The 26,894-nt window shown below is 39.6% G+C and overlaps 1 protein-coding gene across 1 annotated transcript in view; it reads left to right on the forward strand.

Annotated features, from left to right (window-relative positions):
- The window catches only part of RYR3 (ryanodine receptor 3), a 263,782-nt gene that overhangs the window by 216,215 nt on the left and 20,673 nt on the right, over positions 1 to 26,894 (forward strand). Inside the window, exons 74-90 of the mRNA XM_080996165.1 lie at positions 104 to 163; positions 989 to 1,120; positions 2,830 to 2,942; positions 7,859 to 7,955; positions 10,620 to 10,726; positions 11,499 to 11,550; positions 14,978 to 15,034; positions 15,647 to 15,746; positions 16,432 to 16,511; positions 16,755 to 16,831; positions 19,794 to 19,867; positions 20,104 to 20,121; positions 20,592 to 20,672; positions 21,249 to 21,337; positions 25,314 to 25,442; positions 26,218 to 26,322; positions 26,480 to 26,561. Of these exons, the coding sequence (XP_080852291.1) occupies positions 104 to 163; positions 989 to 1,120; positions 2,830 to 2,942; positions 7,859 to 7,955; positions 10,620 to 10,726; positions 11,499 to 11,550; positions 14,978 to 15,034; positions 15,647 to 15,746; positions 16,432 to 16,511; positions 16,755 to 16,831; positions 19,794 to 19,867; positions 20,104 to 20,121; positions 20,592 to 20,672; positions 21,249 to 21,337; positions 25,314 to 25,442; positions 26,218 to 26,322; positions 26,480 to 26,561 (1,453 nt within the window). The remainder of the gene's footprint in view (positions 1 to 103; positions 164 to 988; positions 1,121 to 2,829; positions 2,943 to 7,858; positions 7,956 to 10,619; positions 10,727 to 11,498; positions 11,551 to 14,977; positions 15,035 to 15,646; positions 15,747 to 16,431; positions 16,512 to 16,754; positions 16,832 to 19,793; positions 19,868 to 20,103; positions 20,122 to 20,591; positions 20,673 to 21,248; positions 21,338 to 25,313; positions 25,443 to 26,217; positions 26,323 to 26,479; positions 26,562 to 26,894) is intronic.

Here is a 26,894-nt window from a genome sequence, read left to right on the forward strand (position 1 = left end):
GCTGTCTCATCACCAGGATATTTGCTTTCTAGAAAGATAATTTAATAAGTTCGTCCAACTTTTATTATGGCACAGATTAATATATGCTTATATTTGTATGCAGAAAGACACAGAAGAAGAGGTGAAGGAGCATTTACGCAATAATTTGCATTTGCAGGAGAAGGTAATGTTCAAAAAGGTCTGTCAGATGAAACGTTTTTTAGCATTAGGCAAAGTTTTAAAACATTTAGATGTTTAACAAGGCAATCTTTTGCTTAAGTTATGCAGGCTATGAGGGCTATAGGATTTAGCAGGCACACCTCTGCGCTTTTGGTATAGAAACTGCCTTTGTTGCCCTGTGTGATCACCTCTAGGGAGTGTGTCCCTAGTGATCTTCCTTGATCTGTCAGTGTCTTCTGATACCATTGACGATGGTATTCTTCTGGAGAAGCTGTCTGAGTTGGGAGTGGGTGGCACTGCTTTATGAGGGTTGCAGTCCTACCGGGATGACTGTTTTCAGAGGGTGGTGCTTGGGGAGTTTGGTTCAGCACTGTGGAGCCTTAAGTACCGGATTCGATTTTATCCACCATTGTGTTTAATATTTACATGAAATTGCTGGTCAGGTCATCTAGAGTTTTGTAGTACATTGTCAGTAATATGCAGATGATATATACACAGCTTTACTTCTCCTTTATGCTCCTGGCAAAAACACTATTATTTGCTCTAACCTTTGGATCACAATTTTCTGCTTATCTTTTAGTGGGGTAGGGTGGGGTTAGAGCTGATTTTGGAATTTTCCCAGTGGCATGCTTTTCCTAATCTTTTAGGCTGAGTGAGTATAAGATATGGCAATCATATCCCCATGCCCCCAGGCCTGACATAATTGAAGTATAGGATTGCTATGTAAGAGTGGGGCATTTTATTTATTTCCCCCTCAAATGTTTATTTAAATAAGTCTGCTAAGTATTTTTAAACATTTTTGATACAAGATCGTATGTGTTATTTGCAGTCAGATGACCCAGCTGTGAAATGGCAGTTGAATTTGTACAAGGATGTCTTGAAAGCTGATGAACCTGTTGATCCTGAGAAAATAGTGCAGCGTGTGCAAAGGATCTCAGCAGCTGTGTATCATCTGGAACAGGTGAAAGGGACCTCACCTATCAGCTATATATTTTCACAGCAGAACATGGAGTTCTTAGCTAAGCACATATATTATAACAGAGACTGTGTTTCAAATTGGGGAGTCCCTGGTTCAGATCTAGCTTCTGACATGTATTCAGTAGCTGGACTTACATAAGCTACTCTCAGCCTTAGCCCCTGTCTGCAATATGAAGGGTAATACTACTGACTTAGCTTACAGGGTAACAACAACAACAACAACAACAACAACAATAATAATAATAATAATATATTATTTATACCCCGCCCATCTGGCTGGGTTTCCCCAGCCACTCTGGGCGCCTTCCAACCAAATATTAAAAACAATACAGCATCAGACATTAAAAACTTCCCTAAACAGGGCTGCCTTCAGTTGTCTTTTAAAAGTAAAATAGTTGTTTATTGCCTTGACATCTGCTGGGAGGGTGTTCCAAAGGGCAGGCGCTACTACCGAGAAGGCCCTCTACCTGGTTCCCTGTAACCTCACTTCTCGCAGCGAGGGAACCGCCAGAAGGCCCTCAGCGCTGGACCTCAGTTTCCGGGCTGGATGATGGGGGTGGAGATGCTCCTTCAGGTATACAGGACCGAGGCTGTTTAGAGCTTTAAAGGTCAGACCAACACTTTGAATTGTGCTCGGAAACATTATTATTATTATTATTATTATTATTATTATTATTATTATTTATTGAATTTATATACCGCCCTATACCTGGAGGTCTCAGGGTGGTTCATGGAAAAGATAAACATAAAAGCCCAAATACATATAATCAAAATAAAAACAACCTAATAAACACCCCCCCCCAAAAAAAACATGTTTAAAAGGGCATGGATGTCACATCAGATCAACCAAGGGCCTAGTTAACGTTTTTTGCCTGGTGCCTAAAGGTGTATAATGAAGGCACCAAGCAAACTTCCTTGGGGAGAGCCTTCCATAGACGGGGAGCCACTGCGGAGAAGGCCTGTTCTCATGTTGCCACCCTCCAGACCTCACAAAGAAGGGCCTCAGAAGGTAGATACAGGGGTGACAACTAGACAGTTCTAATGTCAACATTTATAACTTTGGGAAAGCTCAGCTTGTTCTGGATGGGCTGCACTTCTGTTGAAAGACAAGGCATTGTATCCACGAACTTATTGTGTTCATGGAATGATTTCTGCTCACGCAATGGAACTTTATTTCCTCCCTTGTGTGCCCTCCAAATCGGCTCTGGAAGGGTGGGAGGGGGACCCAGGACAAATTTGTGTGACGCACAGGAATGGGAAGTCCTACAAGTGATGCCACAGGTGCAGTGAGTGCAGAGGATACAACCCCAGGTTTTCAATATATGGATACTCCTGGATCCAGCTCTGCCTTTAGCCTCCTGTTTAGGAGTATTTTTGCACATCTCTGGGTGGTGTGTCCCCTGCAGTTTTTCCTGGGAAAGATAGATCAGAATTCAGTCCCTAGAGAGGTAAATTGTCTCCATCTATTATGGCTTTCAGATGAACCCTAAAGATTCTTCTGTTTTGCCAAACATTTGGCTTGATGTGATTTTCTCTCCAGTGTGAGGTTAGGTTTAATCTTGTGTGTTTTGTGCATGCATGCATGTGTGTGTGTGTGTATACACACACACACCGTGTATTTTCTACCATTGTCAACTTACAGATGGCATCAGCTGAACTGGAGTTGTTATTTACAATAGTGTTTTTCCATAGGTTGAGCAACCATTAAGATCAAAGAAAGCAGTTTGGCACAAACTCTTGTCAAAACAACGTAAAAGAGCTGTTGTGGCTTGTTTCAGGATGGCACCGTTGTATAATCTGCCAAGGTACATAACTTTTAATTTTTCTTTTTACATGAGACTCTTGCTATTGCGCTTCAGAACAGTGGGTGTTCTTACCTGACATGCTTTCTGTGACACGGTATTGAAAGTTCAACCAGTTTCTTAAAGTTTCCTGTTGAGCCATATTAGAAGAGCATCATATGTCTTTGTAAAAGAGATGCTCTAATCCTTAATTCTGTTTCAAATGGAAATAGATAGAACACAAGACTCGCAGAAGCATTTTGTAAAGCAGTCTTAACAGTATTCTAATAGCACACTAGGATCCAAAATTAATTCTAACCTCAACTAGCACTGCAAAAATACATTTCTATTACATTTCATTACCTTTTCATTGCTTTTCTGAATATCTGAAAGTCTTGTATTTGGTGAACTTATATATCATTTTTTAATCCTTTGCAGTCCCCAGCTGTTTTAAAACGGTGAACTGCAATCCTAAGCAAATGTACCTGGAAGTGGGTCATGTTGAACTCAGTGGGCCTGCTTTTGGGTAGCCATTCATATATTTTTGAATTGCCAGGCTGCAATATTTTACCCACTTATTTGGGAGTTAGCCCACTGAACTATATGGAACTTACTTCTGAGCAGGCGTGCATAGGATTGTACTGTTGGAGCTACTTATCCTTCCCTTTTGCACATAATGGCAGGACATACAGCTCTGTGTCTGTCAGTAAAAGGGTTGGGGCTTAAGAATATCCTCTCCCACATATTCAGCTCTTTGTGCTGCACCTAGGGGAATGATGCCCAAGATCCTTTTAGGAAACCACTTAGAAATTATTTCAAATAGACCTGATAGTTATGCAAGTGTTACGCAGTCCATTCTCTTTGAACCACAATCAGTAATATGTTAATTATACATTTCTTGCATTTTTCTTATTTTAGCTTCCAGGTTGCCTTGGGAAATGGAGAACTCAATATTTGATTACCGTATTTTTCGCTCTATAAGACGCACCAGACCACAAGACGCACCTAGTTTTTGGAGGAGGAAAACAAGGAAAAAAATATTCTGAATCTCAGAAGCCAGAACAGCAAGAGGGATCGCTGCGCAGTGAAAGCAGCAATCCCTCTTGCTGTTCTGGCTTCTGGGATAGCTGTGCAGCCTGCATTCGCTCCATAAGACGCACACACATTTCCCCTTACTTTTTAGGAGGGAAAAGTGAGTCTTATAGAGCAAAAAATACGGTATTTATTGGTGGGGCGAGGGAGCAGTCCGAAAATGGTTTAACAGTATATTTCAGGATTGCTGAAGCTTTATTGATGTTAATGCAAACCTCTGGTCAAAATTTTGCAGTCCACCGAGATATACCTGCATCTCTCTTTTTTTGTGTTTGGACCTATGATTGTTTGACTGGCCTTGACTGTTTTCATAATTTAGGATGTGTACTGCTGTTTAGTTCCTTGTGATAGTAAATCTTTTTTTAAAAAAAGAATGAAAGCGTATTCTCTCCTCAACAGCTGCACACACCTCATCTCATCTTGCTCAGGAGGCATATCTGATCCTCCAGAATGGATTTTGGAGGCTGTAGGAGGCTGCAGAATGGCAGATAAATCCTTAACATTAATTTCCTCAGCATTTCTTTGAATCTAAGGCATTGCTTTTATGGATTAAGTAGGCATAACTGTATGATTTCAGTCTCACTCTCTAATTTCTGTTGACATCTACACAATATTTTAAAAATGAAGGACACAATTTGAGTAACAGCAGAGATGGGGAACAAGAGTCCCAATAATATATGGAATTATTTGTGACTACCCTTCGTGACAATGGGATATCCCCGCTTATGCATACAATTTTGGCATGGTGGACTGCAAACTGTATGGACTTGCTATGTTATGAATATGAATATCTGTATTTGAGTGTGACATTTGAAGAACTGAACCTTTGTATTTAAGAAGAATCCTAATACTTAGGATTGTCGTCATTATTTTTAATATAATCATGGCCATATAGAATGAGATGAGATGCAAAACTATTAACATAAAATGAGATGTAAAATTATTAATATATTTTACATATTTAGATAACCTTTGCTCTTAATTGCTTTACTATAATTAAATTGTGTTTTTATTGTTAGTTGAAACCTATATGCTTTTCTTCAGACACAAAATTAGCAATTTCTACTTGAGCACCTTCCAACGTGTATGGCTGGAAAAAGTACATGAAAAAACTCAATATGACAGGCTCATACTCACATTAACGGTAATGTAATGGAGAGCCTCTTGCTTACGCACACACCTACTCCTTCCCAGCCATGATATGATGTCATACAATGAGTTTGTACAATTTAATAAGGGATTCTGATTGGTCAGTCCAAGTTGAAAAAAATAGTAGAAATTCTGGCAGTGAAGCACAAGAAATGAATTAAATAACAATTTATTGTATGCAATAACAAATGAAAGGTTCATATTCAATGTGTTATGTGTTTCCTAAAAATGACAGTGCTTAAGTTGTATTTGCTGTGAGTGTTTCTTTAAAAAGTATTGTTCTCCAGAGGTTCCTAGAAGATAGTCAGTAGTACCTTTGGGATGACATCCCCTACTGAAGCACACATGCTGAGCTAATCAATCTTCACTTCCTTTTGGAGGAGCACCAGTTTCCTAAACTGGCTCTGCTTCATGAGGCTCTGCCTGATGAGGCAACCGGCCATGCAAATCTGGAGCACATATGAGCCCAATTCACAAGCGGGCTTCTTCTTACATGCTTTTCTTTCTCTCTTCCTTTATTTTGAGTTATTTCCCCACTCTGCCTCTGACACTTCCTAGAAGGGCTGAGAGGCTCTTTATGAGGATTGAGGCTGGCGCTTCAAAGGCCCTAGTTTTCCCATCCTCACTGCAGGTGGAAGAGGGACCAGGCCGCACAATGTTTCATCTCTTTGGTGGCACCCTTTGATCCTTATTGACCCATGGATCACCAGTGATGCGTCACCAAAGTCCAGGAAGAACAAGCTGCAACACATTCCCCTATTCCCAGTTCCAGGTCAGTAGGATGGGTTGAGGTCTCTACCCCCTTGGTTGAAGGCAAGCAGCAACCGTTTGGGACGTAGGGCTCCCATAGTGCAGTTCTGTCCCTGCCTTTGGCAGCCAGTTGCCATTAGCTCCCACTGATCTCAGTTTTTTTTTCTTTTTTTCTTTTTCACTCCTTTTACCTACTTTAGACCTTAAATAGCATAGATAGCTTAGTCTGTGTCTTTCCTCCCTCAACCCATAGCTGTGTTTTATTCCTCTTCACTTTGCCTTTATTGCATGGCCAGGCGAAGATCCTCCCTCAACCCATAGCTGTGTTTTATTCCTCTTCACTTTGCCTTTATTGCATGGCCAGGCGAAGACCCTCAGGGGAATATTAGGGTTATACAAACTGTGTGGGGATTCAGCTGGCTCTGGAAAACGTATGTTTAAGCAGAGAGCCTGCCCCCCCATTTCGCCGCAACGCACTGACAACCTAATGGCGTATGGCCAGTGACTCCCCTCAACAAAACCCCTTTAATGGGAACACTGGGATCACCACCGCAGGGGGGACGTGGGTCACCACTTGACGCCCCCACCCATTTAGGGAAGATAGACTAAAGGATTCTGGGGAGCCAGCTGAGAGCTCCCAGGTAAGTTCCGCCCTCATTGTGTGTGCAGGGCGGTCCTAATCCTACCTGGTCAACTCCCCTGGCAACACCTCCCCAGCTGGGATTGGTTAACTGTCTGAGGTTAGGCAGGAACCTCCAGGTACCCAGCTTGGGGAGGCAAAGCCAGTCTGACTTGCTGGGGATCGTGTAGGGCCAGGGGGCTGCGCGCGACCACACAAAAAGCGCCCCCCCATTTGAAGTGGAGAGCGGTCATTCTGTTGTTTTTCCCCCGAAGCACATCCTGCCACCTCGCCTTATGCTGCTCTCCAGTTTTTTCTTTTCATTCTGTTTCCCTCTTCTTCATCAGTTCTTGGCTGAACTTCTGCCGGTTCTTCAGACCTCTTCTGCTCAGCCCAGATGAAGCTCTGAAGGACTTTCTGGTTGAATCCAGACTCAAATTTAAGGTGTTGCTCACTCACAAGAGAGATTACAAAAGACCCAACAGGAGGTCTTCTCCATATTTCTACAACCAGTCCTTTCATAACTTAAGGCAACAGTGGAAAAAGAGACTTTAAACCCAACAAATTGTAGAACAAACCACACCACACACCCCAAGTGCTCTGAGGTTATTTAGATTCTGTTGTATGTGCAGTAGAATCTGCAATGGAATGTGAAGATATGAAAGCTTTTTTCCCATACTCTGTATATCTACTGTAAGTTACATTCTATGTAACTTAAAGTAAAGGTAAAGGTACCCCTGCCCTGACAGACTCTAGGGTTGTGCGCTCATCTCACTCTAGAGGCCGGGAGCCAGCGCTGTCCGCAGACACTTCCGGGTCACGTGGCCAGCGTGACAAGCTGCATCTGGCGAGCCAGCGCAGCACACAGAACGCCGTTTACCTTCCCGCTGGTAAGCGGTCCCTATTTATCTACTTGCACCCGGGGGTGCTTTCGAACTGCTAGGTTGGCAGGCGCTGGGACCGAACGACGGGAGCGCACCCTGCTGCGGGGATTCGAACCGCTGACCATGCGATTGGCAAGTCCTAGGCGCTGAGGTTTTACCCACAGCACCATTTCCGTCAAACATTGGGGAAATTGCTTATTTATTTTATTATTGTTTTTATATCACCGTCCAAGGATCGATCACAGGGCAGTTTACAATATAAAAACACAAAAATAAATACCATAGTAACAGACAAAAAATGATCTGGGTTTTAAAAAAAATATTTACTGACCAATCAGAGGAACACAATTGTACAAAATCCATATGCTTACTAATCATTAACCGCATAAGCTTTTATACTGTATTCCGTTTATCCCTCTTGATCTCACTTTCACCCCCCCTCCCAGGCACCGCTCTATTAACCTGTTCCTCCATGGTTATCAGAAATATTGGATAGAAACAGAGGAATATTCCTTTGAGGAGAAACTAGTTCAGGATTTGGCTGTAAGTACAGATATGGCTGGTCCCGGTTTCAAATGCCCACATTGATCCATATTATCTAACTATATATTTATATCTGTATCTATCTATATTAAAATGTGTATCACTCTTTTCCTACGCCAGAGTTAATGTTCTTAAATATATAAGGTATCAGAAAGAAATAGCCAAGCTGTGCAGTATAACACTGATATATTCTGTGCATCCATGGACACAGCTATGGCTTATGCCAATATCCGAAATTGCTTTTTTATTTTAAAAAATATATAGTTTGAACTAAAACTTATCATTGTTCTGCTTTGTTCAGCTTGGCAATTCCTATGTTTTAATTAGCATTTTCTTTGAAGGCTTAACACAACTAATGCTTCTTTGTGGTTTGGATTTTGGTTATTGCATAACCCTCCTTTTTATTTTAACATTTCTAAGCTGTTATACAAGTTAATTTGGCTTTCTCCTGATACTCTAATAGAGTGGTATTCTAATGAACTATAAACTTGTATGACAGTATTAAGCAACAAAAGTTTCTTTCCATATATTAAAATTGGAATTATTTGTGCTTCTACTTCACCTTTTAATAGAACTTACTTCTAATTAAGATAACTATGTTCATGTATTTCTAAGCTTCAGACAGTTTCAGATGTCTTCTTTTTAACTGACAACCTAAGAAGTGATTTAATTATTGTTTTATTTCTGTGTACATGTAAAATGATTCGTTCCCCTAACTATCATTAATAGAGGTTTCCATCACATGAATGCAGTGGAGAAACCAAGTAATAGTTTTATTAGTTAATTACCTCTATTAGTTTGTAAACATTTCAAGAGTTGATATGAAGTGGTATTAACCTATCACTGTGGGAAAAGTTTACTGACCTAAAATATTCCTTTTCTCTTAAAATAAAAGTGCATTTCAGCTGTCCCTGATATAAGCTGCATCCACATTAAGCATTGAATGAGGGACTACCATTTTGCATTCTTTCACATTTTACAGGGCTCCTCATAACATCATCATCTGCTTGTAATTTTCCTAGTGCTCCTTCCGCCTTTTTCTTTTCTCACTACAGAAAGTCTGGGTGCTTTTTAGAGGAATAGAAAAGCAGTGCAATACTTGCGAGTGTAGATGCTGCTTTTCCATCTTTTAAAGAGATGTGGTTTTGACATGGATAGTAAAGTTATCAGGCAGGTGAAACTATCATATCTCATCTATCTCTTTGTAGTGGGCCAGTGGCGGAGCTTCATGCTCCGGCACCGGGGGCGGAGAGCAGGTGGGGGCAGGGCTGGCGCACGTCCCAGGGGCAGGGCACATGTCCTGGGGGTGGGGCACCCAGTGCGGATGGGGGGCAGCCACGATGGAACCCCACCGGGATCGCGCTGCCGGGGGCAGTGCGCTCCCCCCACCCCCTCTTCCTCCGCCAGTGTAGTGGGCAACATTTTATAATCCCCTCAATTTTTAAATCACTTCTTAAATTAGTACTAAAATCCTTTTATGACTTTTTTAAAAAAAATACTAAAATGGCAGCAAAAATATGGTGCAGTGCTATAACACTACAGCATTGATTTTAAAAAGAAAAACGTATTTCTAGCCTCTGCAGTTTTAGCATTTTTTGTAGAATTAATATTTCCAGTCTATAATTCCAGTCCGAAACAAACATTTTTTGGAAATTGCATTAATAGCAATGAACACTCACGCTCAAATTAGGTAAGTACATAATGCTAAATAAATAAATGTTTTTAATTTTCAAAGTATTTCTTAGAATTACCCACCCAACTCCCAATTCACACAAACAGCTTTTTAAATCTTCTCTTCCACATCCACAACGGATATTCAATGGGAGTTGGCAGAACATAGCAGGATGAACATATAGGGAAATTGCAATAGCTGCAGTTGCCTGGAAAGTCAGTTGCAATTCTGTTTGAAGTTTACTGTGGAAGAGCGATGACTTAATAGTGCTAAGAACCCACCCATAGGTTATTTAGCGTGGTGGAAAATATTGTACATAGGATTGTCTTTTGGAGATTGGCTTTGATGCTTTTACAGTTGAGTTGTCAGAGGTATTGAACAAGCAATAGGATTTGCATGAGAGAGATTATATTACTGTGTTTCTTGTAAGAGGTTGTGTGGATGGTTGTACATAAAACCATGCATCATGGCAAGCAGAGACAGAAATGGGCTACGCACTTCATTTGTCTGACCTAGGTATGTGATATGCTTCATATGCTCTGAAGAAAGTGTAATTCTCATGAAAAGCGACAGCATCTAAGGGCTCAGAGACAGCTGCATTCTGCACAGAATAAATTGCTCCCGCCACCATCCATCTCAGATGACTCTGTAGGGTTGACAAAGAAGGCCCAGTCATGCTGCATAGACTTCAGAAATCACGGAATCATGAGCCATAGAACTGATGTGCCATCAGTAGCACCTGTTGGGTTCCAGGGGTATCTAGGCAGGCCAGACAGAACAAATCAGACGCCTGAATAATAATGGGCATCTCATCAAGTGTTTTCCTATAACTAGTTACGTTTCTTTATATACTTTGTTCAAAAACATTTATAAATGTACTGGTGTTATGTTAGAGAAGATCTTGTGACTCAAGATGGTTGGTTTGCAAAAGGTTTATTGCATTTCATTGCATTTCTTTTATTACTCATGTACCCAATATAATTATTGCACAGACTCCCCCGCAAAAAAGTGAGGAGGAGGAGGAAGAAACTGAAAAACATCCTGATCCTCTTCATCAGATCATTCTTCATTTCAGCCGGAATGCTCTAACCGAACGAAGGTAACTGCACTTTATTCAACGCTATATAGACCCACCATCTTTTCTGCACCCTAAGTCGCCCCCCCACTTCCAGAAACAGTTTGATTTGTTTAAAAACAAAAATAAGAACACGATCCATCAGGGAACTGCTCCATTTGTTTGGATGTTCCACATAGTTAGCCCATTGCTATAGTGCTGGAGATGACAGTGGAGATTTCTGTTAACTAGAGGGGAAATGATGGTCCTTTTTTGAGTAGTGTGTGGGAAGATATGTGGGAAGCTATTATTGTTAGGTGTGGGTGTTACTGTGCCACTTTTAAATGGTGTTAATCTTAAATAAGATTAAAGAGTAGAAAGTAAGTCGACGTTAAAACTTTTAAGAAGTATGCCTGTTTAACAGTGAGATTACAACCTTCTCAAAATCCTCTTGTGGGAAGTCAATTTCATACCTGATACGATCACAGATAATCATCAGCACCATAGAAAATTCATGGTTGAAATCTCTGGCTGCTTGCAAGCACTTTTAGAGTACAATAGCGGATAAATAAATTCCACTCTTGTGAGGTACACAGATGTATTCAGTTGTGAATGCACATGGTAAATATATGTTTTAACAAAGAATTTGACAAAGTTCCTAACCTTATAGGGTTGTAAGATCGTATCATGGGATTGCAAGAAAATGAAAGTCTCTCTGCTTTGATGATTATTGGAACTGCAGCTCACATATGTTATAACTACTGGCTTTTAAGTCCTCTTCAGAAGCTGTTTTAATAATACTTCCACTTTCTTACAGCAAATTGGAAAATGACCCTTTGTACACTGCATATTCAGCAATGATGGCAATGGTGAGTATCTAATTCCATTGTTAATTCTGCACTGATGACAAAGGTGATTATGTACCCTAAAGCAAATACTCTAGTTCTTCAACTGTTTTTTTCATAGATCTCTGTAATCTGTTTTTATCCTATTGACAGTTCAGCTGCCTGGTTTTAGTATTACACAAAATTTATACCTAATGTGAAACTATGCCCTTGAAGCAGCTGCTTCTAATTCTATATAAGCTGTTTAAGGGGTACATTTAAGTTTTTGTTTAATTCCTAACTATTGAAACAGCAAATTACATTTTCTATTTTAGCATTCTTGCTGTTTTCAACCGGTGAAGTTACATAAGTTCTGTTGATAGTTAAGAACTGATCCTGTCCTAAAAAAAAAACAGGTGCCAGAACTCACCATGAACACCTCCCTTGTTCTCTTAGAATGTCAATGGCACCCACCTGAGAGGTGCCAAAACTGAGTTCCCACTGAAAAAAAGCCCTGCTCTTGTCCATCATCAGCACAGTACTCATATGTGAAGAGATTCCCATAAGGCTTAATAAAGCCCCATTTCCCCCTCATACCCCCATGACACATGTACATATTCCATCTTGGAAGCAGAGCGAAACATTCCCTTAGAAGGGACTCATTTCTTGGAGGACAAACAGCTATCCTCTTATGCCAAGGATACTTCTCTGAGGGCTGGACGGATCCTGGTAGTGAGTGATTTGATTGTTAAGACCATAAATAGTTGAAAATGTTCTTGTTGTTGCCCGTTGCCTAGGTAGCCTATTAGATAGTGCTTGGGGAGAAGTCAGTGGCTGTGGTGGATGGTTGGTACCAGTTACATAGGGAAGTGTAGTTATGAGGTCCTGGAAGCAAAATTTAGTTGCTGAGTAGGATGCTGAAAGCCAGGACGTCCAAGGTAACTCTGAAATCTTACCAGTTCAACATATGGGGTCAGCTAGACAGGTGCAGCATTTTAGTCGCAAAGCATGGTTGAGATGATGGGCTTGGGAGGAGGGGTTTGGAATTTTTCAGGCACTGGGGAACCTTCTGGACAAGCCAAATTTGTAAAAAGAAAAAAAAGGGGGGGAGGACGACCTCCACTTAAACCGGGATGGAAACAGACTATTGGTGTTTAAAATTGAAAGATGCCAAAGCAGCTTTTAAACTGATTGAGATTGGAAAGTCAACAGTGGCCGAGGAGGATCTGATTTGGAACAAATCTTCTGGGATGTAGGAGATAAAATTAAAGAATATTTAAACAGGGGAGGTGTAGAATTGGGCATTAGGAGTGCAGGGGGACAGGATAGCAGTCAGAAAGGCCAAAGCACCACAGGTCAAAATGCAAGTGCCAGAGACACTTGAAGAGAGAGGCTGTATACAAGTGTGCATATGCTTATGCTACAAGCCTCCAAGCCAAGATGGGTGAACTAGAGTGCTCAATCATGGAGGATGGCATTGATATAGTGGGCATAATAGAAACCAGGTGGAACTGAGAGAACCAGTGGGTTCTCCGCATATGAGCTCTGCAGGAAGGACAGGAAAGGACAATACTGGAGGTAGTGTTGCTTTGTCTGTCAAATACAGCATTTAGTCCAGCAAGCTAGAAATCCCCAAAGGGACAGACTTCTCACAGAATTGTTGTAGATGATGATATCGGGTCCCAAGAGTAATTTAGTACCAGGGTAGGCCTCATTTGCAATACCGACATTTGGAGAACTGTATACAGTTCTCATTGCTTCACCTCAGAAAGATATCGTAGAACTGGAAAAGGTTCAGAAAAGGGCAACCAAAATGATCAAGGGATTGGAGCGACTCCCTTGTGAAGAAAGATTGCAGCCTTTGGGACTTACACAATAGAAGTTAATAAAAGGATTCGGGACACGGAGAAAGTGTGAAGAGAAACATTTTAATCCATGTCTTGTAACACGGGGACTCGTGGGGGGGGGGGGAGTAATGAAGCTCATTTTGGGATATTCAGGACAGATAAAAGAAAGTACTTTCATATATGAAACTCACTCTTCCGGGAAGCAGTGTTGGTCACCAACTTGGATGCCTTTAAAGGATTAGACAAATTCATCGAGGATAAAGCTGTTAAAGGCTACTGGTCATGATGGCTATGTTCCATCTCTACTGACAGAAATTAGCCTTGCAGATGATAGAGTGCTGTTGCATTCAGGTCCTGCCTTTGTGCTTTCCACAGGTTCCTGGTTAGTCACTGGGAGAACAGGCTGCCAAACTATATGGGCCAGTGGCCTGATCCAGTAGGCTATTATGTTATATTCACCCAGACCTTGTTCCTTTGCTTGGCCAATGAATGAATGCTTGAAGCTTGTGAGGAGGAGGAGGGAAGAGGGACTTTGTTGTGTTTTATGGGAATGATATTTATTGGCAGACCAACTTAAAAACTGTTAATCAGATTGAAAGACATTGTCAGGTTTAGAATACTGATTTAGGGCTTGAAAATAACCTCTGGTTTGGAAAGTTGCTAAAGACAGAGAATGACCATTCAGAGGAAATACTGATATATATCAGGCTTGATAGCATTATGATAGGAGACACAATTGAGCATTCCCAGGTAGAATGAATTCTGTGTATGGCTGTTGCCATGGGGATCAGAGAACATTGAGAGAGAAACCAGCTGAAACAGAACCCTAAATGAGCGTTGGTTGGAAGATAGCTGGCTTTTGTACACGGTTGGGACACTTACGCTGAGCTGCTAGGGATCTTAGCCTAATATGGCATGAAAAGAAAATATAATTACTGGAAGACAGTTCATAAATTGAAAAGTGGAGTACCTGAGGCCAGTTGATAATACTGAGTTGACTAGCACAGGGTGGTGAAGAAGCCTTTTAGGACCATCACCTCTGGAATATTTGTTTGGTTTGGCTGGAAAGATTGGGGATAAATCACTGTGTATAACTGCAAGTACAACATGTGAGAAAATGGGAAAGGGATGGGGAAGAGCAGGTGTAAAAGTTTTAGCCCTTTCTGATACTTCCACTCTGTTTTTCGCTGTCCACGCCACGAAAAGCATCTCTGTCCGCCATACACTTTTCTTGTCTGGGTACTTTACAATCATTGGCCAGGATGTGGGTGGGTGAGCTGGGGAAAATCTATATAATTTCTGACTAGGTTTGAAGATTTAGAATGAGCATGATGTTTTATTCCTCTTGTGGGTGCTGGGTAGGAGGAAATAGTTCCCATATGTGCCTGCCTTCTAAGAAATTCAACAATTTGTTTCTTCTTAATGCATGTCTATAACTGTATTCATTGTCTGAGTCCTCTGTATGTGAAAGTCATAAACAATTTTTGGAGAAAGGTTTAAGACTCTGCTTGGATATATTAAACCACTCTTTGACTTTATCTGCTCATTCAAAACACTATAACCAAATAAATGTAAAATAGCACAGTTTAATTCAATCTGAACCTATTTCCTTCTAATGAGAAAAGAGCTGTCAGAGTGGAGAAAGTGATGATGATGAAGAAGAAAAAGAGAAGACATTTGAGGTGAGTTAACTTTTCTTAAAGTATAAACCTTTTGCCTAATGAGCTAGAGTAATGTGTTATTCAAACTTACCAGAAGTTAGAAAGCTTACTTAAACTCTCCCTGAGAACTGCATACATATTTATGAATGTCATTATGATTATGATAATATTTTCAGTTACTGCAAACAATGTTTGAGATTGATCCTGCCCCATTTTTTATGATTTTTCCTCTTACCTTCTCTCCTACGCTTGGTTTTTTCCTACCTTTTGTTCCATACACCTGGAAAAGCTTCTTATCTTTCTTTTTAAATTCAAATTGTTCCTTCCATAGCTTTTATTTCATGCACATTATTACTCCAGTTGCAAGCGAAGTCTCATTATACAAAAGTGTTATGGAAAACTATTATAAAAATAAATACCAGATGTTGCTGCACTAGGGTTATTATTTGTCTGATGATCCAATTCACAGCTGATCTAGTCCTATTGATTATGGTTTAATGGGGTTGTGGGTGAATCTGTAAAACAGTCAGTTTAATATTTTTTTTTACTCTTACTCACCTTTTGGCTACTAATGGCAGATACCATTATATGTTAAGGAAACACAAATACTTCTGTCTGTATCTTCTCTCTCAGGAAAAAGAAATGGAAAAGCAAAAAACTCTTTATCAGCAATCTCGACTCCATGAACGAGGAGCAGCAGAGATGGTATTACAGATGATTAGTGCCAGTAAAGGTAGCATTCCGTAAAATGTTATATATTCATTTGTTTCTTTGGAAATATGTTCCATTCTATCTGAAGGCCACAGAGGAGATGATAGTTGCACATTAAACATACTAATGTTAAAAAATACAAAACATGTACAATAATAAATGACCACGCCATCCATGTGGGACCTGCAAGAATATGTTGTACTGTAGAGCGCTCGTGTTTCTATCTGGCTGGCTTTTACTTTATTTCAGAATGCTGTGTTCTATTCCCCACCCATTGATTTTCCTTCCCTGCTCTCCAACAGTCAGTCAGCTTTCTGTGGCAGCTAGACATGCTCAGTCCTCTTTGGGCTCTTGGCTTCCTCCTGAGGATTCTTCAGAATAACAAATTGGACTCCTGCACCTTGACACATCCCCCTAGTGGATGGATGGTGCCTCTTTGACTAAATAAAGACCAGTGCTTAGATTCATTGCTATGAATATATATGATCTTTGGCGATTGTTATAGTGACATTCGCTTCAGCTTTACTTTAACTCAAATCAAAGGACGTGTGTGTGCACTGAGGTACAACAGTTCCACATATAGCAATGCTTTTAAACATTCAAAACTTTGAAAAGCACCTCAGGATGTGGAGTAAGGTGCTGCTGCTTAGAAATGTTTTTGGATAGTAATTACTTAATTATAAAATTATTCTGTTCTTGATTGACAGGTGAAATGGGACACATGGTAGTTGAAACTTTGAAACTTGGTATTGCTGTTCTAAATGGAGGAAACTCTGTTGTTCAACAGGTGGGCCATATTTGGATGTGATAGATCTGTATGCATGTTACTTTGATTTTGCTAATGTTTTACTGTTAAAAGCATTGAGAAGTTGAATTACCACTGAGGGGAATTCAGTTATGTTTGGAGAATGAATTTTTTTTTACAGAAAATTCTCTTTCTTTTTGCTTATGTTAAGTAAATTGGCAAATTCTTTACGCAAATAAGGAAAAACCAAATCTCTTCTTCTTTTGTTCAACCTTTCTTTTACAGAAAATGTTGGACTATTTGAAGGAGAAAAAAGATGCTGGATTTTTTCAGAGTCTTTCTGGCTTAATGCAGTCTTGCAGGTAAAGTCATGAAATATAACAATCTACTTCTAACTATATCAGCATGCCTATTTGTTTATACAAGCTGGAAATTTCCCTCTCTCCATGTAATCTCTTCCAAGTGATATGAAAATGTCTGTGTGATGTGGGATTTAAATGCTAGTATGAGAGATAGCTATTGGCCAGCAACAATTCCTGCAATTGTGATATCTCCTCATTGTGATGACTAGAATCAATTATGGCTATATTCATGAATTTACTGCTTCAGACATGATTTTTCCACATGAACTTATATTTGTGGGTAGTATTGTGTATAGAAAAATATTAGAGATGAACTAGAAACTGACAGCTGTTCATTGCCATGAGAAACCATGATTTATTGCAATGGAAATGAAACATGGAGCTAACTTTTTTCATTGAACCATAGTTTAGGTTAACCACAGTTTAGGGTTTAGAAATAATGCTAAACTGTGACTAATCAAAAACGGAAGTGGAAGCTTTTGATCTTGCAGCTATGTCAAAGGAGGAAGAGAGAATGGGGAGGTTGAGGCTAAGTACGGATTGTTTTCTTTACAAAAAAAAAAAGACATTTCTCATGACATCCAAAGACAGCTAAGGTGTTGTTTATGTATTTGAACTCAAGGATATTCTTGACATAGTTTAGACAGCAAATTGCCCCATCCCAAATATTCATAATGTTAGTTGAATATATCTCTTAATTTGCTTTAATATCACTTGCAAGTAAATAGACTAGAAATTGTTTCATACTTTCAACACATACATTTCAAAATGGAATTAGTAATATTTGCTCAGTGCATCAATATGTATCTCATACTGTGTATCTGTGTGGACAACAGTATACACAGTGGACATAATCATTGGCCACATGGATGATCTTGTGGCTCTGCTGTAACTGTAGATGAGGCATAATGCAAAAAGGCTGGGCTGGGTGATGGAGCAGCAAAAAAACCAAATGTGATTAGGCTGCGTCAACCAAGTATAGTGTCCCGATCAAGGGAAGTAATAGTACTGCTCTACTCTGCATTGGTTGGTCCTGTGTTTAAGAAGTTTAAGAAGCATATTGACAACTTGGAATGTGTGCAGAGGAGGGCCACCAGGATGATCAAAGGTCTGAGAACCAAGTCTTATGAAGAATGGTTGAGGGAGTTGGGTATGTTTAGCCTGGAGAAGATAAGACTGAGAGGTGATGTGTATGATTGTTGTTGTTTAGTCGTTTAGTCGTGTCCGGCTCTTCATGACCCCATGGGATGTGTATGATAGCCATCTACAAATAACTGAAGGGCTCTCACATGGAAGAAGGAGCAAGCTTGTTTTCTGCTGCTCCAGAGGCTAGGTCCCATACCAATGGATTCAAATTACAAGAAAGGAGATTCTGACTAAACAAGAAGAAAGTTATGTCCAGTGTATGCTACAAATTGTCCTAGATGCTGTTGTACCATAACACCCCTGCTTTACCTACCTACCACTCCTAGGTAATATATTGATACTTATCGTGATCAAGGAATGTGTGCATGAACTTGCATTTTTCTCAGAAACTGCATCCATTAGGTTATAAGTGTTACTTAAAAAGCAGTGAGAAGATTTGGTACATGCACTTTTTGCCCCTCTGACTTCTCATACCAAATCCCCAGAGAGCTTTCTCATCTGAGGCGAATTTAAAGAGCAGCTTAGTCTTTATTCTTATGGGTATAATATAAAACATTTGCTGGAGTCCTTGACTATCTGCTATTACATTCCCCTTCTCCAGTGTAAGGCTTTTTCCTTTGGAGCCAGGAGGGCTTGCTAGCCATTGCACCTTTGAGTATTACTCTCAAACACTTGGAAACCCTCAAGGGAGTTTATCAAGTGTTTGATTCTGACACTTGAGACACGCAGTTGAAAATTTAGTTGACAACAGAGACATGGTAATAACAGAAAGAGTTGGGGGGTATATGTTTCTTGTCTTCATGATAGAGATGTTATATCAAATCTGGGTGTTGTAGGTTGTGTTGTAGGTTGTTACTGAAATAAATATTTTCTTATCCCCCCCCCCCTCAAAATTGTGTTCACTAACATTTACCCAGTGTGGCCTAATTCCAAATAAATGGGCCTTAGACTGCACTTCTGAACAACCTTATCTAGGAATAAGGCCTGTTGAACTCAGTGATTCTAACCTATGAGAAGAATGCAAAGAATTGCTCTGTTAGCACAGTAATTGTACACTATCCTAATCCCCTCATCTTTGCATGGGGGCTAAAATATGGCAGATGCTTCGACAGCCTCGCTTGTGGGTAGCTCTGCAGTTACAAAGGTTCCTGCTGTACCCAGTTGGGGAGGAAGCTACCGCTGGCAATAAGGTCAGGATGTCAGAAGTTTTAGATCCAGTGGATCCAAAGTCCCAGGGAGCCCCTCAGCTACCCCAGCCTGGAGCTGGCACAGTATTTTCTTTAAACAACAACACCCAGCCTCCTCCTGCCTTGGCCAGCATAAGCAGTCACAACCAGATCCAGCAGGTCTGCCCTGCTGCTCCATAGCCAGAGATTCAGATTCTTCTGTTAATTTGATATTTAAAAGTGTGTGGGTTTCCTAAGAATATTATGTCTTCACCAAATGGTGGTAATTATAATGGAAAAGAAGCCAACTTCAATGTGATTTGAAAGAGTGAAGAGGAAACATTATTCTTAAGGTATATTCTGTTCATTTTCATCTCAACATATCCATGCAGTCGCTTGCCCCGATATCCATAGATGGAATATTTTCAAGCAGGCATGTGTTATGGAGGGAACTTGGACCCCTTACAGATCAGTAAGGTCATCCACCATCTTCGGTAGTGCTAAAATTTCAACCGTCACCTTCCCCCTTTGAAAACCTTCATAACTCATTTTTACTGTTTGTATGTTTTGCTTGTTGTATGCCAGCAGTTCAGGGTTTCTGTTGCTAATAGATACAGCAATCCTTTCTGAATTGTCTTTTTCTTAAAAAGTGTTCTTGACTTGAATGCCTTTGAGAGACAAAATAAAGCAGAAGGCCTTGGAATGGTTACTGAAGAAGGAACACGTAAGTATACTCATACTTCTAATTCAAATAAGGATTACACGTCATTTCCCCCCTTTTAATACCAAATTGGTTGGGTCTTTTGAAAGTTTTTTCTGTTGATAGCCTTGTTAAAATAATGTAGCATTATACTATTATGTCTTTTTTATAATTTTTCTAGAGAAACAGTTAAACGAAAGATATTGTGTAACTTATAACTTGCTTATCCTATATTATTATTATTTTTCTTTGATCCACAGTCATCGTACGTGAGCGTGGTATGTTTGGGTTTACAGCTTTTGATGCTATTGTGTGTTGCAAACAGAGAAAGAAATCTTCTTTAATTGCATCTTTCCAGACACCCTTTAGGTTTAGTTTCATGGTCTGCAGCCGGTTGCGTGTTGAGCTTGGAGAATCAAGTTGATGCTTAATTAAAGAAGTGTCTTTCATATTTAAGGCATGGTTTGATAATGACTAACCATTTCCTATTAGATCTTTAGTCCTGTAGTTTTGATCATGAATGCTTTGGAGTGCTAAATATTTGGCTTTGCTTTTTTTCTGTTTCATAGTTTATTTTTTATCATTCTCTCCAGTACATTTCTTTTTTAAAATTACTGTAAATCAGCTTACAGTATTTGCTTTTTATTGAAATCACTTAGTTTGAAGGATGCTGTTGGAAGACTATCTGTTCTGCATGTTTCGGAAATGACTGATGATTGCATAATTCATTGTACTGTATATTTTCAAGGTGAGAAAGTACTACAGAATGATGAGTTTACTAAAGATCTGTTTAGATTTTTACAACTGCTGTGTGAAGGTCATAACAATGGTAAGTGTTCTGAGAAATTTATTGTTTCATTGAAATCCTTCATTGAAAGGACTAACAATACAATTCATTTTTCATTTAAACTGATTTTCGGTCCTTTAGCATAGGGAATTAATTAATCAGTTTATCAGATAAAATGGTACCTCAGAATTCTCAAAAAAAAAATTTAACATATAGTAGTTGTTTCTAACTGGAAATCAAATTGCCATTTTATAAATTATGCATATTTTAAGTGGCAAAACAATATGTGTAGGAGGAAATGCAAATGCTATTTCTGATAGCTCTTGCTTAAGAAAGAATACTGCCTTACTATTAAGAATGTTTCTGTGGTTGTATCCATCAGCTACAGTTACTGAGCAATTCAGATTTTTCATTTTCTATATTGGGGCAATGTGGACTCCAGCTCCCACAATCCCCAACCATTAGCCATTCTGGTTGATGTTGAAAGGAGTTGGATGCAAGCACATCCAGAAGGAACCACGTTGCCCACCGCTGTTCGATAGGAACACAAATATAGAACTACTGTAATAATATTTTCATAGCTTGCATTTACTCACCACCTTTTATTTTAATTTTCAGATTTTCAGAACTACCTGCGCACTCAGATGGGCAATACCACCACAGTTAATATTATTATTAGCACAGTTGATTATCTTTTGCGTCTTCAGGTAAGTTGGAGAGTTATTTTAATTCAATTTCACCTCCTACTTTAGAAAGTCTCCATATTGAGATAGACTTTGGGGTTTCACTACTGTTGCTGGTTCTGTTCTCCTGTTTTCCTAAAGAGCTCCCATGACACTGGGCCAATTAGCACGGAACCATCCAACACAAATATAATTATTACTGTATTCAAAACAGAAATTCAAAAGAGGGTTACATTGAGTTTACATGCAAACTCTCTTAGGGATTATTGTAGAGCGCAAGGTTTTCCTAGGGGCTTGAGAATCAACAAGATTCTAATGATGCTTATCAATGTGGATGCTAAGGTGAAATTGATATCTATATTGAAGAAGTAATGACATTTTGTCTACTTTATTGTAAACTTCTTTTTATCATCAATATATTGTTGTTACAGCCATGCACCTTCAGCAGCTCTTTGTGGTTATCATATAGTATTGTGCCCTTGTATGTGATTTAGTTGGAGTGAGATCCCGTTTCTCTGTCCCAGCTTCTGCCAGCCTAGCAGTTCGAAAGCATACCAGTGCAAGTAGATAAATAGGTACTGCTGTGGCGGGAAGGTAAACTGTGTTTCCGTGCGCTCTGGCTTCCTGTGTTCCGTTGTGCCAGAAGCGGATTAGTCATGCTGGTCACATGACCCAGAAAGCTGTCTGTGGACAAACGCTGGCTCCCTTGGCCTGAAAAACGAGATGAGCATTGCACCCCATAGTCACCTTTGACTGGACTTAACCATCCAGGGGTCCTTTATTTTTTTCTTTAGTTGGAGTCCAGCAACTGTCATTAGTCCCATTCCACACTTCCCTGCCCAGTCTAGAGGCATAGTGACTGAGAAAAGTGAATTTAAAGTTTTTTTATTCCTCAATGGTGTTTGCAGTGGGTGTGAGGGAGAAATAAGGCCACAACTTTACTAACCAAGCTTCCATCTGATATGGAACTGATTAGAACTGTTGAATAGATTCTCAACGGTTACTGTCATCTTTGAGCAACTCTCAGAAGAGAAAGAAAAGCTAACCCTTTGGCAATGTTGATTACCTCTGAAGTGGGCAGTTTCCTGCAAATTCAAACCTACACATATCTACTCAGAAGAAAGACACATTGAATTCAGCGGGCATTGTTGCAAGGGAAGTTGGTATATGATTCTAGTCTGAGATTAGCTATACAAACTTTTTCGAAAGTTGATAAGAAACTATGGACTTGCATGTTAGGGTGGTTTGAATGTCTCATAGACAGGGTGCCCTTGTGCTTGAAGTTTTCGCAGAAGCATATGGTTGGCCGCTGTGGAAACAGAATGCTGGAGTAGATGAGCCATTGGCTTGTTATGATTTTATGTTCTGATATCAAATGCAAAGGTAGCTGTGTTGATTCATAGGTTTTATAGATACTATGTAACATATTAGTCCAACAAGGAGGATATTGAAGTAGGGGATTAAGTTAATCTCTTGCAACTAAAGATAAACTATGACCCATTTCTTTATCCCTTGTTTGTTTGTTTTTTAAATAATATTTATCAATAATTTCAGAATTACAGAAAAAAAAAATAAAAAACAAAAAACAACACTACAATACATAAAAAGAAGAAAAAAACGCAAAACATAAAAACCAATACAACAATACAAGAAAATAAAAAAATATAAAAAAAGAAAAAAAGACACAAATCCCATATTGCATATCTTTAACTTCCATTTGCTTGTTTCGTTGACCTCCTCACACCTCCCTTTTTGTATTCTAGTTTAGTTAGTTATTTCAGCAAATTCTTTCCATCTTTCTCAATTTTTATTAAATAATTTATCATAACAATTTAACCTATTAATTAACTCGACAGATCCTTTCCATCTTTCCCCATATTCTGTTATTCAAATTACCTTAATTTATTTAACCTTATCTTACCATAAAATACCTTAAAGCTTGAAACTTAATACTCAGTTATACATAACCCCTGATATCATTTCTGCTAGAGTCATATAATTTCATTCCAACATTTTCCCTAATATTCATTAATTTTAGGCTAATTCCCTAAATAAAAAGTTTTCTTTATAAATTTTCTTCCAATCTTCATCCAACGTCTCTTCTTCCTGGTCTCGGGTCGTGTCAGTCCTTACTGTCCATTCCATCTAGTCCATCAACCTGGAAGCCTTATGTCCGAGGCCCTTAAGTCTCTTCCATGTCCCTTCTGCAGATCTTCTTCTTCTTGTTTATACTTGCACTTTTCCTTGTCTTTTGTTGGTCTCTTTCTTAATTTCTTTCCTTTCTCGTTGAGGAGTAGGTCTCTGGGGGGTTCCAACCCAAAGTTATCTCCGTCTCCCTTCATCAAATCAGCCCATTCCCCACAGTCCCACTCCCCACAGTCATCAATATAATCCAAAAAATAATTACGAGCATATTTCAAAGTCTCTCCAAAGTTAAAAGCCTCCTCAGCTCCAGACCCCCCCCCCGGCCCACTCCAACTTCAATCTTCAAAAACAGTGGCTTATGCTCCTGTAGGGCCTTGGGCCTCTCCATTTGTATTATTTGAGGTGCAACCGCAGCCTCCTCCATTATCTTCTGCACTTGCCCAATCAATACAGGTTCCTGAGTTGGACCCTGGATGGTTTCTGTATCACTATTCACTAATTGTCCACAGTTATTGGCCACAACAGTCATCAAATCCATTTTCTCATTCATCAAATCCACCTTCTCATGCATCTGTTCCAACAAAGCACTTGTCTTGCATAAAGCAAGCACCAAATCTTCCTTCCAGCTCATACTTAGTCAAGGTCAAAAGGACTAATCCCACGATCTTAATCTCACAGCTGTGGAGTCCTCAAGTAGACTGCAGCAACAATTTAGCAAGCTCCCTCTAGAGGAGACAATTTCTATTTGTATCCATCTTTTTAAGGCAATTCCAACAGAGGAAAATTACTTTCGTTTTTTCAGATATTTTGTTTCTTTAGAATGCAAAAGGCAACATTGGAATCAGTTTATTTCTCTTCTTTAGCTATCTGTCAAAGTATTCCATTCACAGTCAATGAACCTCTCCAACAATTTCTGTCTCTGACACCCCGTTCCCTGGTTAGAGACGGTGGAAACTTATCTTTCTTCACTCCCTCTCCTGCAGGCGTTACACAAAGTCCCCCCCCCTTTTCTCCTGCTTCCAAGGGGGTTTCAGTAGTTGTAAATAAAGGAAATTTAGGCTTTTTTAACGACTTCCCAGGCTTTAGCTTACAAGGTTTTTGCTTCAGTCTATATACAAAAAGCGGAAGGCGGACTTCCTGTTTTGAACCTTCCCGCTTCGATGTCAAATTAAGATATTTCTTGATCCAATTTTCCGTTTCTACTCACGGGTACTTGTTTTAGATCCAATTGTCCACAGGAAAAAGTCAGCGCTCTCCGGCGATGGCTGTGCGGCTTCACTCCGTGAAAGTAGCAGTCAGTTCACAGCACCGCACACCCCACTTCACTCCGGAATCCCAAAAAGGGATTCCCCGTGAGTAGGGGGGCGCTCCTGGTGCCCTGCCGAACCCCACGTTCCCAGGCTTCCTCCGCCTGGGATTTCTAGCGGGTCCCCACCTTCGCCGCGGCGGGAAGACCCAGTTTCCACAGAGCCAGTTCCTCCGGTCGGAGGAACTCCGCCATTCGCCGATGGCGCTAACCCGGAAGTCCCCATTTCTTTATCCCTTGTTGAAGGGGTTGGATCATTGCTTGGTTGAGCCACTGCTGAAAAGAGCAGATACCCTTCAGTCATGCCCTGAAACCACCCTGTTCTCCCAAGTGTTTGATGACTAAAAATATCAATATGCTTATTTATTTGCTGTCTATTCTGTTGATGTTCTGCATATGTTTATTATTTGTTTGTGCTTGATTATAAAATCTGAGCATTTACCCTTTGGCTAATGGCAATTTCCATAGATATCTATTTTTATATTTGATGCAGTTTGATTAGGCCCTCACAAAACGTAGGAGGAAAACCCACCTATTGTTTATTCTTAGGAATCAATCAGTGACTTCTACTGGTACTACTCTGGAAAAGATGTCATTGATGAATCTGGACAACGTAATTTCTCTAAAGCATTGGCTGTGACCAAACAGATTTTTAATTCACTTACTGAATATATCCAAGTAAGTAGCACGTCGTTTCTCTATGCTTCATGTTGTGTACATGGATCTGTACGTGAAAGAACTGCATGGATTATAAAAGCAACAGGTCTGCCCAGACTGTGCTCAGTAGAATTTCATGGTCACCAGCTGTAGAAGAGGCTCTCTATATACAATAGGGGGGATATCTGCAGACAAATGATTCACAGTGCTTGATTCTAACTGTGTCTCTTCCACAATACCTATGATGAAAAGGAAACATAGACATTATATGTCTTCAGTCACCTGCTGGGTCCCCTTGCAGGAATACTGCTCCTTCTGACCAGTAGCTTAGATCAGAAGTGTAGCAAGAATCCATTCTTGTGGCCCAGTTGTTAGCACTGATTTTGTAGTGCAAGCGGTTACCCCTAGAGTGATCAGCCCACACCTTCTTATACATAGGGCTCACATTCAGAAAGGTTTGCAGATAGTTTTCCTGCTGCTTCACACTCCGCCAACATATTTCCTCTCTGCATGACTTCTGTTGTGTCTCCTGATCTGCTGATGGTGCTCTTTATATTAACAGCCTCCCACACTTCCACCCCCTTTCATTTTGTCCCACATCCATTCTGCTTCTTCATCTGCCTCAAACGAATAAAAAATTGCTCAAATAAAAATGTAATATATCTTTAGTTTTCAAATCCATTAAACTGTGTACAAAATAATTTTTGTGACTGTTTGTGCATATCTTTTATCAACTTTTTGTTTATCAGAATAGCTGCTTGAAATAGAAATTTAAAGCATTTCCTCTTAATTTTAGGGTCCTTGCATTGGAAACCAGCAGAGCTTGGCTCACAGTAGACTGTGGGATGCAGTTGTTGGCTTCCTTCACGTTTTTGCTAACATGCAAATGAAACTTTCACAGGTAAATTGTGTTTGTTTATTTATTTCACAAGATTTTTATATACCTCTTAAACCTATTGGCCACTTTTGAGCACAGAGCCAGACTCACATAAGGCTTCCATTTGTGAATATTGTCTTTAGATTTATTTATTTTATTGTTTATTCTATTTGTACTCTAGGATTCGAGTCAGATTGAGTTGCTGAAGGAGCTACTAGATCTTCTGAAGGATATGGTGGTGATGCTCTTGTCACTACTTGAAGGTTGAATCTTTTTTAAAAAGTTATTGCTATGCAATTCAAACATCACCATCATTTTTAATACGTAGAGTTTATCCTTAATTTATATTCAGACCATCACAATAATTCTACTTGGTAATTTGGATGAATGAATGAAATTTTATTGTCTAAAGCCATAGCCACCACCACAAATAATTCTAAATAAGAAATGGGCATAAATTTAGTTGTGCAATAATACTGAACAGTAGTTCTCAACCAAGGGTACATTTTAAACAAGCTTATAATAAGCATGAAAACACTTTCTCCACATTTCTAAGGATGTATAAGAAATATATTTTCAATGTATGTTTATATAAA

The sequence above is a fragment of the Podarcis pityusensis genome, assembly GCF_964106645.2.
Source record: "Podarcis pityusensis genome assembly, chromosome: 1".
NCBI lineage: Eukaryota > Metazoa > Chordata > Lepidosauria > Squamata > Lacertidae > Podarcis > Podarcis pityusensis.